Source organism: Salarias fasciatus, chromosome 23 (assembly GCF_902148845.1).
Source record: "Salarias fasciatus chromosome 23, fSalaFa1.1, whole genome shotgun sequence".
Classification (NCBI taxonomy): Eukaryota; Metazoa; Chordata; class Actinopteri; order Blenniiformes; family Blenniidae; genus Salarias; species Salarias fasciatus.
The window spans coordinates 20,089,040-20,103,888 of NC_043766.1; the positions used below are offsets into that span (position 1 = coordinate 20,089,040).

The following is a 14,849-nucleotide window of genomic DNA, read 5'->3' on the forward strand; positions in this document are numbered from 1 at the left end:
TCAGTTTAGTTATTTAGTTATATGTGCTTCTGATGACAAGACAAGATTTAATATTGTCTCTGTTTTAGAATGACTATGCTTTCTAGGGAACATTTTGATATATATTGTGACATATATATGTATATGTATATGTATATATATATATATATATACATACATATGTGTGTATACATATGTATAATTTTTTTCTTGCGGTTGCACCAAAAAATATTTTTTGTGTGTGCAGACCATACACGGAGGAAACGGTGCAAAAAGTCCTAACTTCTCCGTCCACAGACTAAGGTTGTGCTTCTGGGTTTCTGTTTGAATTTACGATGCATCATGATTTAGTTTGCACTATCAATGCAGAACATGTCAGTTTGATTGTGGCTTTAAATGGCTTCTGTGTTGTACCTCCACAGAAAAGAGAGTGGATTTGGTCATAAATTTATATGATTAGAATTACTTGCCTGTTTCTTTTCTCTGGCTAGTTTTGTGTAATCCTATAACAGAGCACATAATAATAACCAATACCTGTGTGAAACTGTGTTCCAGTTATAGGATGAAGGGTTTTTTTTTTTTTAAAGTCTGATGAACAATTTTCAGAAACAAAGCGAAGCGTCCTTGTTAAGTAGATGCCCTTCTCAGATTTTTTTTCCCCCTCTGCAATTGTGCTATTCTTCATGACAATATAAAGTACAATTAAATGTGTGTGTTCTTTGTATTGTATAATGTGCAGCAACCAAAATAAACACTGGATTTCCTTTAAGTATTCTTGTGTGTATGGGGGTGGGAAAATTGATCTCAATTTTTTCTTCTTCTTGTTTTCACAATTGCTTAACTTACAACAAGTAGCAGTTTACGCTTATCCGCGGCTTGAGCAGCCACTTTTGCTATGTCTGTATTTGATTTTTTTTCTGTCTCTCTAACGCTTTATCCTCGGAGCATTGCAGTTGAAAAAACTCTCTCTGTCATTGAAGCCTTTTTGACGTCAACTGTTTAACGAAACAAAGAAGATTCACTGTTCGTATTTCGGAGCTCTCCTGGAGTCTCTTCAGAGCGGTCTGACATGGAGCGAGTAAGCGCTGTCACAAAACACGATATGTGGCAAATATGAAATATGCATTTTACAGAATTCTATGATTTGGCCTCACAAAAAGAGATTGATTTAAATGGTATACTTAAGAAATGTAATCTGTTGTGGAGTCTGCGTTTTCTCTACTACAACTCTCTGGACAAATCTATTGTAGTGTTTTACAGCATTACAATATATACAGTACAACTTGAAAGTGAGTCAGTCATTCATTTATTTTGATAAAAATGTAAAAAACACACAAAAAACAAAACTGCAATTTACAGACAATGTGCTAAAAGCACATTTGTACATTTGGCTGTTATTTTTCCTCCACTGAGGGCCATGTGGACTGATCTACAATCCATTCAAATAAAGAATTAACAAATATAAAAGGGACTTTCATGCCCTTACTAAGGGTCTACATATGCAAATTTAATGTTGTAAGTGACTTGATGTCCATTGTCCCACGCGTACAAAACACCCTCCTTGGGGTTGTAGTCAATCTGCGTGGTGTAGGTGTAGTTGTTGATGAAGGGCATCCTGGAATCATCTGAGTATTTGTGTGTGTGTCAAAAGCATATTCCAGGTTGGCCTCCCTCTGTTATAGCTGTCAACAGCATACGGACGCCACAGACAATGAAGCAGTTGCAAAGTGATTTCTTCGAAGCCCCGTCCTCCAGGTTGTCTCCCTCTGCATGCTGAGGTCGGACGGGTTCAAGCGACTGAGAACAACCACCTCCTGCAGGAATCCCTCATCATCTAGCGCAGGGTAGATGATCCACAGACCGCTCTCGTCCACGGCAAAAGTCGATGTCGAGTGGCTGCGCCCTCCCACGGCGACGACGACTCTTCAAACAGCGCGTCGTGGAGCATGGTCCAGGCAGCCACGTAACGCTGCCGCAGGTCAAACTTGATGATGTCCCGGGAGAAGGCCCGGTTGTAGTAGAAGGCTCCGTCGTAGACCACGTGGCCTGTGCCAATCCAGTTGTAAGGGAGCTTGTAGGAGTTGGTTGAAACGGCCTTGAGGAAGAAAAAAGAAGAAGATAGAGACGCATGCTATCAAATCAAAAAGGGAAACGAGAGCAAGTTTACATATGTTCCTTCCGTTAGCAACCCCTGTGTTCTTACCTTGTTTGAAAACCTCTAGCTGCGGAACTCCAGGAGGTTATTCCCATAATAGAAATTGGTAACATAAATTTTGTCCTCATTAGATTTTGGGTCCTTCATCCAGGCTCCCTCATTCCTGCCAAAGGTGTTGTGAGTTACTGGCTCAGAGATGGTGGCCAAAGTGTCCTTACACTCCTCTGTTTGAAAAAAAACAAAACAAAAAACAAAAAGAAGTGAAGACATGAAGCTCCGACTGGGGATTTGGAAGCAGCTTAACATCTTCCAGACCTACGTCAATGAGTCTGAGAATAATTAGAGGCTTTTGTTCGAACCAGCTTGAATCACGGAAAGGGTGAGGTTACAAAAGATGACAGAGCACTGAATTTGAAAGTTTAGAAAATTGCTGAAATATCTCAGTTGTTCTCGCAAAACTTTTACAGTTGTTCAGGATCAAATCAGCACACATCATGGTGGTTTCAGGGGACAGAAGACGGTCAAATTAGTGTTTACCTGGTTTCCTTGATGTTGACTCTCTTGTTTTTGCATTGGATCATCTAACTTCTGTTCTCCTTCTTCCCCTCCTCCTCTTCCCAGCTGATTTTGTATTTCTTTTTGACCTGAGCGGTCTGTCTCGAGGCCGTGGGGGATACGGTGGGGGCTGAAGAGGTAATACTCACAGGTGTTGTGACAGGCGGCGAGCTGTTGAGAAGCAAAGTTGACAGTGTGGTAGGAGCGGGTGGCGCAGTTGAACCTGAGGGGTTGGTGGCCTTGGTTTCTTGCTGTGGTGTTGTCGCAGCTCGCTCCGTTAGGGCAACCGTTATGGGAGCCGCTGTGGGATGTAATGATCCCGAGGTTTTCACAGCGTGGGTTGTGATGGACAAAGCAGATGTCAGGCTTGTAGCTGAAGCTTGTGTTGTTGGATTTGGTTCGGGAGTGCTTGGATTATCAGTCATCCTGAGAGGAATGGTTTGTGTGAGGTCTTTAGGTCTCTCTGGGATAGGCGTTTCCATCAATTCCGTGGGTTTATTTCTTGTTGTTAATTCTAGTGACGTTGCCTTTGTGGCCATAATTGGAGGGGCACTGACTATGTTAATGGTAGTTTCAGTGGTTTTCTTTGGAGCAACGCTTACAGGTGGGCCTGTTTGTTCATCAACCAAAGAGACTGGCGACTCATTTATTTCAGTAGTGACTCCATGAGTGACCTGAGGTGCAGAGTTTGTGACATTTTGTACTGTTGTGGTTGGTCCAAATCCGACGCCTTCTGCTGTGGATGTTTCACTATGCACATGTGCAGATACCTCCACTGATGTGGTTCCAGAGACACTACTGAGCTCCTGTGGAGCTTTTGAAATGGCCTCACTTTCCTTTGGTTGGTTCGGTTGGCTGGTTTTCTGAGAACCGTGGGCAAGCAGAGGATCTGTTGTCTGTGGTTGAAACGATCTTGGTCCTAATCTTGTCCTTGGGCGAGGGGTTTTGTGCTGAAGGAGATTCTCTTCAATGAATAGGTTGATTGGGCCTTCTCCGCTAAATCCATGATATTCAAAATCTAGAACAGCAAAGAAAAGTTGGTGAAGGACTAGTTTTGTATTTTCTTTTATTTCTGTGCAGCCATGTATTAACTGAAAATTGTTGTGTGATTCTACAGTATAAAGAAAGAAAGAGACTCCAGGATCATACATGTGGTACTGTACATTTTTAGGTTTTTTTCCAGGCATGGTTCTCATGTACAGCTTAGTGTTTGCTGCTCTTCAATGCTTTGAGATTTACTGAAAACAAATGGTGTTAATTGCCTATCCACAGACAGACATTTCTTTGTAGATGGAAACAGAAAGATATTGTTTGTCCTTCATTTTTAAAGTCACTTCCTTACAGATTGTATGTACTTACAGTTTTCTCCGGGTTCCCCATCATCTGCCACCATAGGATCTGGCTCTGATTTATAGAAAGTCATTCCTCTGATGATCATTCCATTGGAACCGACCTTTGACCCTTCAGAAGTCTCCTTGTCAGACACATTTTTGGGAGTCACCTGAGGTCTGACCTCAATGATCTGAGCAGAGCCATCTGTCTTTAGAGATGGTGGATTTTCCACCATAAACTTCTCTTCATACTTGTCCTGTTGGAGAGACGTGGACATACACAGTTTCAGTAGGTCACAATCACTCCGACTGCATTAATATGAGACCAATAGGAAATAAACTATCAATTTATCAATGATGAAAACTATGACAGATTTCGCTCAACAATTTCAGGATGATTGCATGACTACGTGAGAGTTGTTGAAAACTATGACACGAGCTGCACTAAATCCTTATTATTCTTTAATGCAAATGAATATTTGAATTCATCAGATTTGTTTTAATTTAGTTTCTCTAGAAGGAAATAGAGGTGATGTGGATACCTTCAACAAAAACTCTTTAGAATCATTAACCTTGTGAATCAATTGCATATGAAGTCTAAATCTTTGCCGCACTGCTGGACAGGTTACACATCCACAGAAAGTTGTCAGGGATCTGAGTCCAGTGGTACAGGCACTGGTCCTGCCAAACTTTCAATTACCTCAAAAACTCTTTAGCACATTCCTGATCATTGGCAATGATTTTATGGGGAAAAAACCCAACAAAAAACACGTTATTCTTTCTTTTCTTTTGGGGAAATGTTGCAAATCTGAGCAGTAACATATGAATTCAATCACTTCTTTTCTACTTCTGTCTTCCAAAAACTGAAGAAAAACACTTGTGTCTGCATTCAGTTCAGTGCAAAATATATCAAGATGTAATGGACGTAATTACGGTGAATTAAAATCCCACTGCACAGTAAGTACTCAGTATAGACAGCATCATAAGGGCAATATTTTGGGGGGTTTGTACATGAGTTTGAAGTAGTTTGTGTGAGAATTAGCATTAGTAACTATGAGTTGCACTAAGTATCGACTATTAACTAGACACATTAACCCTTAATCTTTCAAGTGGCCATATATGTGTCACAGGGTCGATTATACAGCCGTATATGTGTATGTATTTGGAATATGTATATTATTATTTTTTGTTTTTTTTGGTTTTTTTTGTTTTTTTAACAATTACACAAAATCTGTGTCTGGTTCTTGTTTGTTTGTTTGTTTTTGTTTCAGTTAATGCCTGACTGTTTGTACCTCCTAGTCAGCAAGTGGAACTTTGCTTTGGGTGCCATAATATGTGTAACACTGCCCTTTATAAGAACCGTTCTCGCGCCAGTTCTCTCCCTTTCCGTCTCTGATTTTTGAGGGAGAGGTAGGCAGCTTTGAGTCCGGGGGAAATTTCTGTGTAAACTTGTTATGAGATGGTCATTTTGTCATTAAATGACCTGTGTAGGGCATGTGTTTTGGCGACTGCTAACGGGAGGATTTTGTTTTTCTACTGTGTGTCAGAGCCAGAAATAAATGGAGACTGCCTCCAAAAAGATGCACGTCTGATTCATCATTAACACAACGCAGAGACAGATCTACACCAGTCACATATGGTAACTTTCATATCCTGTTTGTTTCTATAAATGTGTTTAAAGTTCAACTATTACAGAACATTTTTTCTGAAAATGACCCACTTTTACGAGACACTCTGCTCTAGTTGTATATAGACTGAGACATTGTGTTTGAGTGAAAGACATTGATTGAGAATTTTTTCCATGATTTGTTTTTTTCACTACAAACTGTGATATACTATGTCACTTCAGTCAGCTCTGAATTTTCCAAAAGACTGGAACAGATTTGGAAAAAAGGTACAGACATCAAACAAGGATGACAAAAAAAATAAAACAAAGTGAATGGCAGTGGCCTACAAAAGGTTCTGTAAGGCATGTGAGTGTGCACATGGCATGAGTCTCAACAGTGATGGTTAATCAAGTGATATCAAAGTCAAAATATCACAGGTACCTCCAGGTTTCTAAAGACCGCTGCCCCATTGATCTCAGTAGGGCGTTGATGCTGAAGGGGAAGAGAAGTAGGCGGCGTTTCAGTAGCAGCTGTCTGGACAAAACGATGCTCCGAGGCTCCACTTCTTCCACAGTTTGATTCAAAGACACAATCTTCACGCGGTCAGGAACAGTCCCGGTATGAACAAATACATTTGACATGTTTTGTGTTGGGGGGGGGGGTGGGGGGGGGGGGGGGGGGGGGGGTGGAAAAACAAACATGATCAATAATAGTCACAATAATAACAGAATAAAGATTTTCTAATTGAAATAAGAGGCTATTTTGTCTCTTGGCCAGCTAATGGTGACAGTGGAGTCATGCTTTGTTTTAATTTATTATCAAAGAAATATACAGAAAAAGTTTTAGAATTATAAGAAAACATAAAGATGGACAAAACCACAGGACTATATATATATATATATATAGATATATATATATATATATATTATATATATATATATAGATATATATATATATATATATATATAACATATATGCACACACACACACAACACACATACATACACACACACATATATAAATATATATACACACAAACAAATCATATTGTGAAGTGTGGGGAAAAGGAGCAGGAGGAAGTATACTCTTTATCCCCCCAATTTCTGTCAATTATTTTAAACATTTATGTTGATCTTACAATCTTCTCTACGTAAACATGCAACCCTCCAGTTGGTTTTCCTGTACCGGCTGTGGTGGACTGACTTCAGGGCTTGTGACATTCTTGCATTTTTGTACTCATGGAAATATTTTTAATTCTCTGATTTCGACAGATTAGCTGTTGCTCTAATCAAACTCAGCCTGGAAGGACAAGGGAACCGGCACTTCTTTAAATTTTATAATGAACACAGGTATTGACTCCATCTGATGTCTGGAGACCTGAGAACCAATTAAGCCGTGCTTTTCTGGATCAAGACCATCTTTTTGTGTCAGTGAAAAAATAAAAGGCTGCACTGAGTTTGTTGGTACTGAATGTGTTTGCACTGAGGACCAAGAAGAATGACCCCGCCGCTTTTCTTTGGCTTGTAAGATTATTTTAAGATTGCCAGAGCTGTGATGTTGAGGGGTGTACGGTCCTGTCAGGTATCTTCATGGTTTGCTTTCCAAGTATTTGTCTCCCAGTTTGTTGTCAGGTCATGTCGGTATTATAGTATAATCTCCAGATCACATTCACGTGCAGCTGCTTCTGGTGATACTTATACAGCCTTGAGGTCATCTAATTTAAAATTCAAACCCTGACATGTTTGCTGTCATGGCTGTCCTTCCGAGTAACGCTTTGTGCCATCTGGTTGTGTCTGTTATTTCATGCTTCTTAGTTTCTGGCTTGTCCATGAGTCTCCCCAACATCACTCCTTGTCTCCACCGCCGCCCCCTGACTGTGTGAATGTGCTGGTCTCAGTTTTGTCATTTGTCATTTTATTGCACAGCGCCTTGCATGTTACACAGGCTCAAGTGTTTTCTGCATGTGTGTGTGTCTACTTATTCCAAGTGTGGCCTTATGGAGTTTATGCCTGTGCATTGCCCTTCTGCACTCTGCCCGTTTGAAATGATCTTTGACCTTTCGTGTCAAACTATGTCTCCAAATAAACTGCCAGAACCAAGTCTGTCTTCTTCCTCTGCACGTGAGTCCTGTCTGTGTCTCATACATACATGGCCTAAACACTTTTTAGCAGTCAAGGCTTATTCCTTGTTGAGCTATAGTGTTATTTCTGGTCATATTTGGTCTGCCACTTCCAGTGATTTGGTTTTTTTTAATCATTGTGTACTGATGGAAAACTTTAAATAGCTAGTTTCATTGTTAGTAAGATAACATCTAATAAAGAAAACAAGCCTGAACCTCAAGGTGCACATGTAGCAACTCTACAGTATTCTGGAATTGATAAGATAACCATACCTTTTCAATATGTTCTACACGATGCAGGAGCTTATGAGTAACTGAGTGCAGCTTCAGTAGATCCATGCCATAGAAAGAGCCCTCCAGTAGCTCCAGGATGGTGGACAACCTAAAATGATTCAAGTGGACTCCGTCAAAAAATGTAAAAAAATAAAAATAAAATCATCATTTCAAATCATGCATAAAATAGGCGTATCTCCATGTCAATTAAACTCTTAGGTCTCTGCACAGCGAGCACAGTGATCCATCTCTGTTAAAATGGGACATCCTCCAGCGATCCAGACCCCTGTAGAAATTAAAGACCCAGGAAGGCACCGGGCTCCTGAGTGTGCTGTATCTGGGGCTTCAATGGAAATGATGAAACTTCACCTTGACGTTGTCTTTTCCAGCTTCCCTAAGTTTTTTTAGCCTGAACTCTCCTTCGCATGGATTGACCGCAGACGGAGGAGCGATGCAGGCGCACTTGCACTCCGGTCCAGAAGTATAGTCTCCACTGTGTAAAAGTCCTGCGCAGTGGCGCTTCCTTCCTCTATCCGCCGACAGGCGCTCCTGCTCAGGGGTCTGACAACACATTTACACCGACAGTCAGAGCCTTCCGAGAGGGCTTTCACTTGTCATAATCACCCAGCAGCTACAAAGAGAAGAGCACGGATGTTTCACCGGAATCAACCACAAACTTCATTTTTGTGTTCTTTTTTTTTTTAACAAATGAGAATGAGCTTGGATGAAATGCAGAGTGCTGGTGGTGTCTCCTACCTTGGAGATGATGCTCTCCTGGCCGTCTATCTCCTCCTGCAGGCCGCTCGCGCTCCTCCGCGCTGCTCTCGCGCTGGGAGCGGGGGTCTGCGCTCCGGGACGCGGGCGCCGCGGACCCCCATGAGAAGAGCGCGCAGCACATCACGAAGGCAGAGCAGATCCTAGACATGGTGCCGGGCTCGCGAAGCTCCCAGAGAAATGAGTCGCACGCACGATGTGTCATCAACTGGTTCAGAAAAATCCTCATAATCTGCATTTAATTGCAAAGAAGGGAGGAAGAACGGAACGTTGCACAGAAGCGACGACACTGGGCATTTTACGGGTTAGTTACTGGTTATTGCAAGTTCGGCCAGATCAGTCTAGTGAAAAGACGTGCGCTCCGTGCAGAGCAGCCGGCATCTGCTGCAGGAGGAGAGCTGACAGGAGGCGGACCTGGTCACACTGTCAAGGAGGAGCTGAACTCCCTCACAAGACTCATCCAATTTGTGGCTTTTTGAATTAGCCGCAACTAAAACCTGCACGGAATTTAAGCGCACTCTACAGGTCCGCCCACATTCAATGAAAAATAACATAAGTTCATGAGCTATGCATTTAGTTGTTTCAACAAAGTTGTATCCAGTGGCATCAACCTGATGCTCCAGGACTTTCCGGTCTTCTGGTGATCTGCTGCCCTCTACCGACGAAACAACTAACTGCAATGACAACAGCTGGAGCGTTTTAAATCACTATTTGTCTTTATTTTTAATTTAAGGCACATTTGATTTATGCACTTATTCAAAAACTTTAAAAGTAATGTTGTTAAGAATTTTAAAAAAACATGCAAGAAAAGAAACATGACGTTCAGCAAACACAGTACGTTTAAGAAATTAATAAAATGCCATGGAAATAAGAAAAATCCCTGTAGTGACACCAAAAACAATAGATATACCCAATTTATATTCTGTAAATTTCAATTTAAACAAGTTCAGAAAATGCATTCCAAAATGCGATAAAAAAGTACATCTACTGCAAACATTTATTTGACCAAAAAAATAAAGTGCTGCATTTCACATCAAATGTTTTCCATAACTTGACACTGATTTTTTTTCTTACCAATATCTCGACACATATTCAATCACATATTCTTCAGCTTCAACTGAGACGCCGTAGCAAGTTTACATCACTGAGTGATCATGATCTGAGATGCGCAGCAATTTAGTGCATGAGTTGACGCATTCAACAAGACCAGCTGTTTCATGTCGTCTCACATCCTTGATGCTCTATTCTTTCCTCTGTAGCTACAGGTAGAATAAGGTGAGAAATACGACTCCACAGTCCACCGTATTTGTCACGGTCCATCCTGTCAAATGACACAGGATCCCCATGAGAGAGAAACTTGCTCTGCAGGTGATCGTCCACCATCTCCTCCACAGCACTCAGGCGAGGTCAGCTGGAAGCTCTTCCTCTCCAAGCAGCACCCGTGAAGATCAGAAAAGTCTCTTGTATGCAGCGTTTTCATGGTCACAATAGCGATAAAAGATTAGAGTAGAACCGGGAGGCAGCTCATCGAAGCGATGTATGATAGCCACAGGGGTGTTTCCCTCAAAGGCTATCTGCAACTTGGTGTCAATTTCCATTTTCCACTAATCAGTGTCTTGGCTGGCTGTGGAGGTGCCATCGATGAGGAGGACAGACGCATTAAGAGCAGCAGAGAAGGCAGAAGCCATACCCTGAGCCAGGCAGCGCAGCGTCTTCTGAGCGTTCAGGCCGGCAGTCAGGATCAGACTCACTGGCTCCGAGGGCTGGGCTGTCTGAAGGTGTCTCTTCAGGTGGATCCGGCTCCCTCCTCCACAGCTCAACATGCTGGTTAGGAAATTGACTTTTCATATCTTCCATCTGCTTGAGAAAGATGTCAATGTGCTGCATATCATTTTCCAAGAAGGTGGCTCAGTCTGGAGCTTCTGCACCAAGAGGGCAAACCAATGCTACAAGGCCCCACTGCAATCATGTATCTTTTACCTCCTGTGGAAGAAAAGCCAGTAATAGTTTGAGAACTGCACATTATTTTAGTTAAATATATATTTGGCTGTCATGCAAAGAAAATGACAGAGGAGAAAAAGTAAAAAACAAACAACAAACAAACAAACAAACAAGCACAACAAAACAAAACCTAGTGATAGTTAGGTATCTGGTGGTATCCATGAAACCTCATTTACTTGTTTGGCTGCTAATCATTGCACATTTCAATAATAATAATAATAATAATATAATAATAATAATAATAATAATTAATATTATTACCTCCGGGAAAGCCAGGAACATCTGTGTGAGAGGATTCAGTAATTCTTTGAGTACCGGAGCCATTCTTTCCAATTTCATCTCTGTGTTTATTCAACTTTTCCTTCCGTGAGACATCTTGTGGTGATTGTGTTGCTGGTGTTTTTGCTTTCGTCGCTCCACTGTTGTCTCCTTTGGAATCGTTCGCTAGAATTTTCCACAGTAAGAAACATGGTCAACACAAGCTAAAACCGATTATTAATAAAACAAAAAATACAAGACTACTTTTGAGTTGCACTTGCAAGCTTGTGTTCATGGTACATCAAACCATTAGTTGACATTTATGGACATCCAAAATTTTAGTACCATTAGCAGAACAATTATGGAAAAAGACACTTTGCATTGAGACTCACCACGCTCAGGTTTAGTGTTTCCGTGAATGGAAGTTTCTCCATGAAGCGGGGCTTCAGGATTATCTATCTGGTTTTGTGGAGGTAAAGTTGGTGGGATTTCCTTCTCAGCAGTCTGACGGCCTAATGAAATAAAAACAGCAATATCATCAACAACAAAAACACTAGCATCACAATGTCCATACATACATTGTGAGTACACTAGGACTGTTTTGTTTAGTTTAATATTAAAAACAGTGAAAGCTTCCAAAGTGATTATCATGTGATTTGACTGAAAGGTAAAGTCTCCTTTGAACTGAAAGCTTTGTGTACGGCTGCCGCGCGCATGCGCAGTACAGCTCATTGTTTCAGGGGCTACCGGAGGCTACACAACAACTTTTTTTCTTCCAGTTTAGTGAAAAATAGACAAATATCTATCGGATGAAGATGCTGTGGATGAGAACTTTGAATATGAAGGGTGTCCTTACAGTTTTGAGCCAGAGTATACAGATGAAGAGCACATCGAAAGGCGAGCGCAGAGGAAAGAGAAGAATGGCTGGCCAGAGCCGTACTGCGCATGCGCGCGGCAGCCGTACACAAAGCTTTCAGTTCAGAGGTCAACAACACCACAACATTTATCTTGTGGCACTGGGCTGTGGTGGAGGAGTGGCGTGAGTGGACCATGATGAAATATTGGTGAAACTAATGAGTTTTTGGACGATTAAAGCCATTTTAGGAGCGGCATTATACATGGCCTGTCTCCTCGACGTATACGGAGGTCCGCCGCTCGATTTTGGATCTAAATTTGTCCCGAAGCACTGATTGGATCAGAAAAGTCTTCTGGGTGAGTATATCGTTTTACTTCACTCTATAAACAACGTGAAAGCTGTTTAAACCGAACTTTTCCTTTAATGAAAAGGAAAGCAAGAGCCACACATTGCAAACATTTGCAATTGTATGTTGTTTTTTTTTTAATGAATGATAAAGATGCTATTGAAGAATAAAAATGAAGTACACATGTCATATACCACAACAGAGTTCATTATGTTGGGCACAATGCTATATGAGAAATGTGATCACAATCTAAAACTAGATTCTGCACTGCAACATGATCAATAATGCTTGGCATACAGTTATGGAAAAATACATAGAAAAAAGTCATCTGATCCAGTAAGTAAAAAACATTTTGTGATCAGCTCTGTTTATTAGTCAAGCCTTAAAGCTGCTACAAATAAAGGAGCCAATCTCATCAGCCCAGGTAATTTCACATCTATACACAGCAAAGCAGTGACAAACTCACAAGTTACAATTAAGACAAATGCATTTGTTAAGAGACTAACTTATTGACACTTTCCTCTAACTGCTTGATGACTCACCGTTGTCAGTCTGAAGATTGGCTCTATCCTTCAAACTCAGTCCTTTGTCCTCGTATGAAGAGGATGGGCTTTCTGTGTCGGACATATTTTCATCTGAATCACCATCTGTCATTAAAAAAAAGAAGAAAATCTGAAGTCATACACAGAATCCCTGGATTTATAATATACAGCTGTGCTTTGAAATGCACACATTCTGAAGAAGTTTCCAACAATATAGAATATTTATGGAAAGTATTACTGGTAACTACTTGACTGTAATTAGTATCGGAGTATAAATAGTCTATGAGGTTCTATGCTCTCAGAAGACCGCTGCATGTCTCAGTCTGACTAGGTTTTCATTCTGACCTTGCAGAAAAATCAAGAAAAGGGTAGCTGAATCTCAAAAGGGACACAACAAGATAGGCAATTATGTGAAAATGCAACTTAGAAGTTTCTTAACTGATAAAAAATGAAAGATTACTGAATTCGGCAATTCTGCTATTTAAAATCGATCACAATGTATTTTCGCTCTTACAACAGGAGGGCACTGGGCTTCGCCTCCTGTTGGGCCTCTTTCCACAGCCCGTCGCCCAATAACATGTAGGGTTGAACACATGTCATAGTGTGTCTGTATAAAGATGTGGGTATTATGTTGTTTTTAGCCCTTTCGTTAGGTTCCACGGTTGGACAGGGTCACAAGAAATGCCGAAACGACACAGCGAGAAGTAGCTGAGCTGGAATTAATCGAGATGACTCCGAACAACTGTGAGCGAATGGACAGTCCATCACAGTTCAAACAGAGAGGAGACAATCACACTAACTGGCGACTATGGACAATTCAGAGTTCAAATTAGCCTCACATGCATGTTTTAAAACTGTGAGAGTAAACCAGCGCCCACAGAAAGCCATTTATGCTCAGGGAAAACAGGCAAACTCTGCAAGTCCAACCTGATCTCAAACCACTGACAAACTTGCTATGAGGTAAGATTCAAACCACTTTTATTTCTTTTCCCCTTTTAACTTGTTCTGCTTTATGTTATCTGTTTTAAGCTTAAATTTATGGTGAAGGTACAAAACGTTGGCATTAAGCAGAACAAATGCTGAACAAAACTATGAGCTCATTTAACTTATGTATCAAGTGTCTAAAGCTGAAACTGGTGCCGCAGAGCTGTTATAGCCAAGTATATTAGACGTTCTCACAAAACTTCAAAACACATTTTCATATCTAACACGTTTCCAAATGTTTTAATTTGTTTCATAAGAGTAATAGATATTCTGTTACGTCAAACAACGAGGGTGAAGCATAGTTGGAGAGCTGCAATGAAAACCTGATTGGTGAAAGTCGAGTTCTGATTACACACACACACACACACACACACACACACACACACACACACACACACACACACACACACACACATATACAGTGAACATTTAACAAGTATCCTGGTAAAATTATGAGGTTAAGGTAGCCTCGGTTGAAAATGCTACGTTAGCCGTCAATTAGCAATGTGATCGGTGACTGAGGCTGCTTTCAGTTTCGTCGTGTGATCAAAATATACGACAAGGTGTTTAGTTAATTCTCACCACCAGTTGATAATAGACGTAGCCTTTAGCACATCGCAGAGAACCAGTGTTAGCACCCAGTTAGTGGTCTTTGGTCTCTTTGTGCGGGAGCGTGTGTCGCACAAATAAGTCAACACGGAACCTTTGCCGACGTCTTTGTTTCTAGGCAGGACAGCGAGATGCCTACGTCATTTCCGGTCAATAACATAAAAATAGGAAGTGTTTTTCAAAAACAGCACATGCTCCGTGAGTTCGTCCGTATTTTGTTCGTGGCGTTTTCCTGTCAGGCTGTCTTCATACATGGAGTCCACAAACCACGAAACTAATGCCGCCAATACCCGAAAACGATCGCCGAGGATCTTGTTCGCCGAGGGTGAGCAAATGTCATCTTTAAACCAAACAATTAGCTTAGCTCCCAGAGCTCACGGACTTCAGCTTAAGTTTGAAACATATTTAGAAATGTATCAACTATTCGTTCATCACCTTTTTGTCCATGTCAGTTAGAAGG

The 14,849-nt window shown here is 41.1% G+C and overlaps 2 protein-coding genes across 2 annotated transcripts; both read right to left on the bottom strand.

Moving 5' to 3' along the window:
- Window positions 1-1,293: 1,293 nt before the first annotated feature.
- LOC115382061 (olfactomedin-like protein 2B) lies at window positions 1,294-8,944 on the bottom strand. Its single transcript, XM_030083703.1, is given in 17 exon segments — window positions 1,294-1,595; window positions 1,598-1,654; window positions 1,657-1,677; window positions 1,680-1,703; window positions 1,706-1,882; window positions 1,885-2,074; window positions 2,183-2,358; window positions 2,779-3,097; window positions 4,143-4,277; window positions 5,865-5,892; window positions 6,069-6,220; window positions 8,020-8,127; window positions 8,389-8,504; window positions 8,507-8,629; window positions 8,632-8,650; window positions 8,776-8,862; window positions 8,921-8,944. Coding segments are annotated over 17 exon segments (1,887 nt in total). The 3' UTR covers window positions 1,294-1,464.
- A 559-nt stretch (window positions 8,945-9,503) lies between these two features.
- Window positions 9,504-14,494, bottom strand: LOC115381398 (torsin-1A-interacting protein 2-like). Its single transcript, XM_030082738.1, is given in 7 exon segments — window positions 9,504-10,196; window positions 10,199-10,595; window positions 10,597-10,776; window positions 11,056-11,238; window positions 11,445-11,564; window positions 12,797-12,901; window positions 14,363-14,494. Coding segments are annotated over 3 exon segments (669 nt in total). The 5' UTR covers window positions 10,681-10,776; window positions 11,056-11,238; window positions 11,445-11,564; window positions 12,797-12,901; window positions 14,363-14,494; the 3' UTR covers window positions 9,504-10,008.
- Window positions 14,495-14,849: the final 355 nt, after the last annotated feature.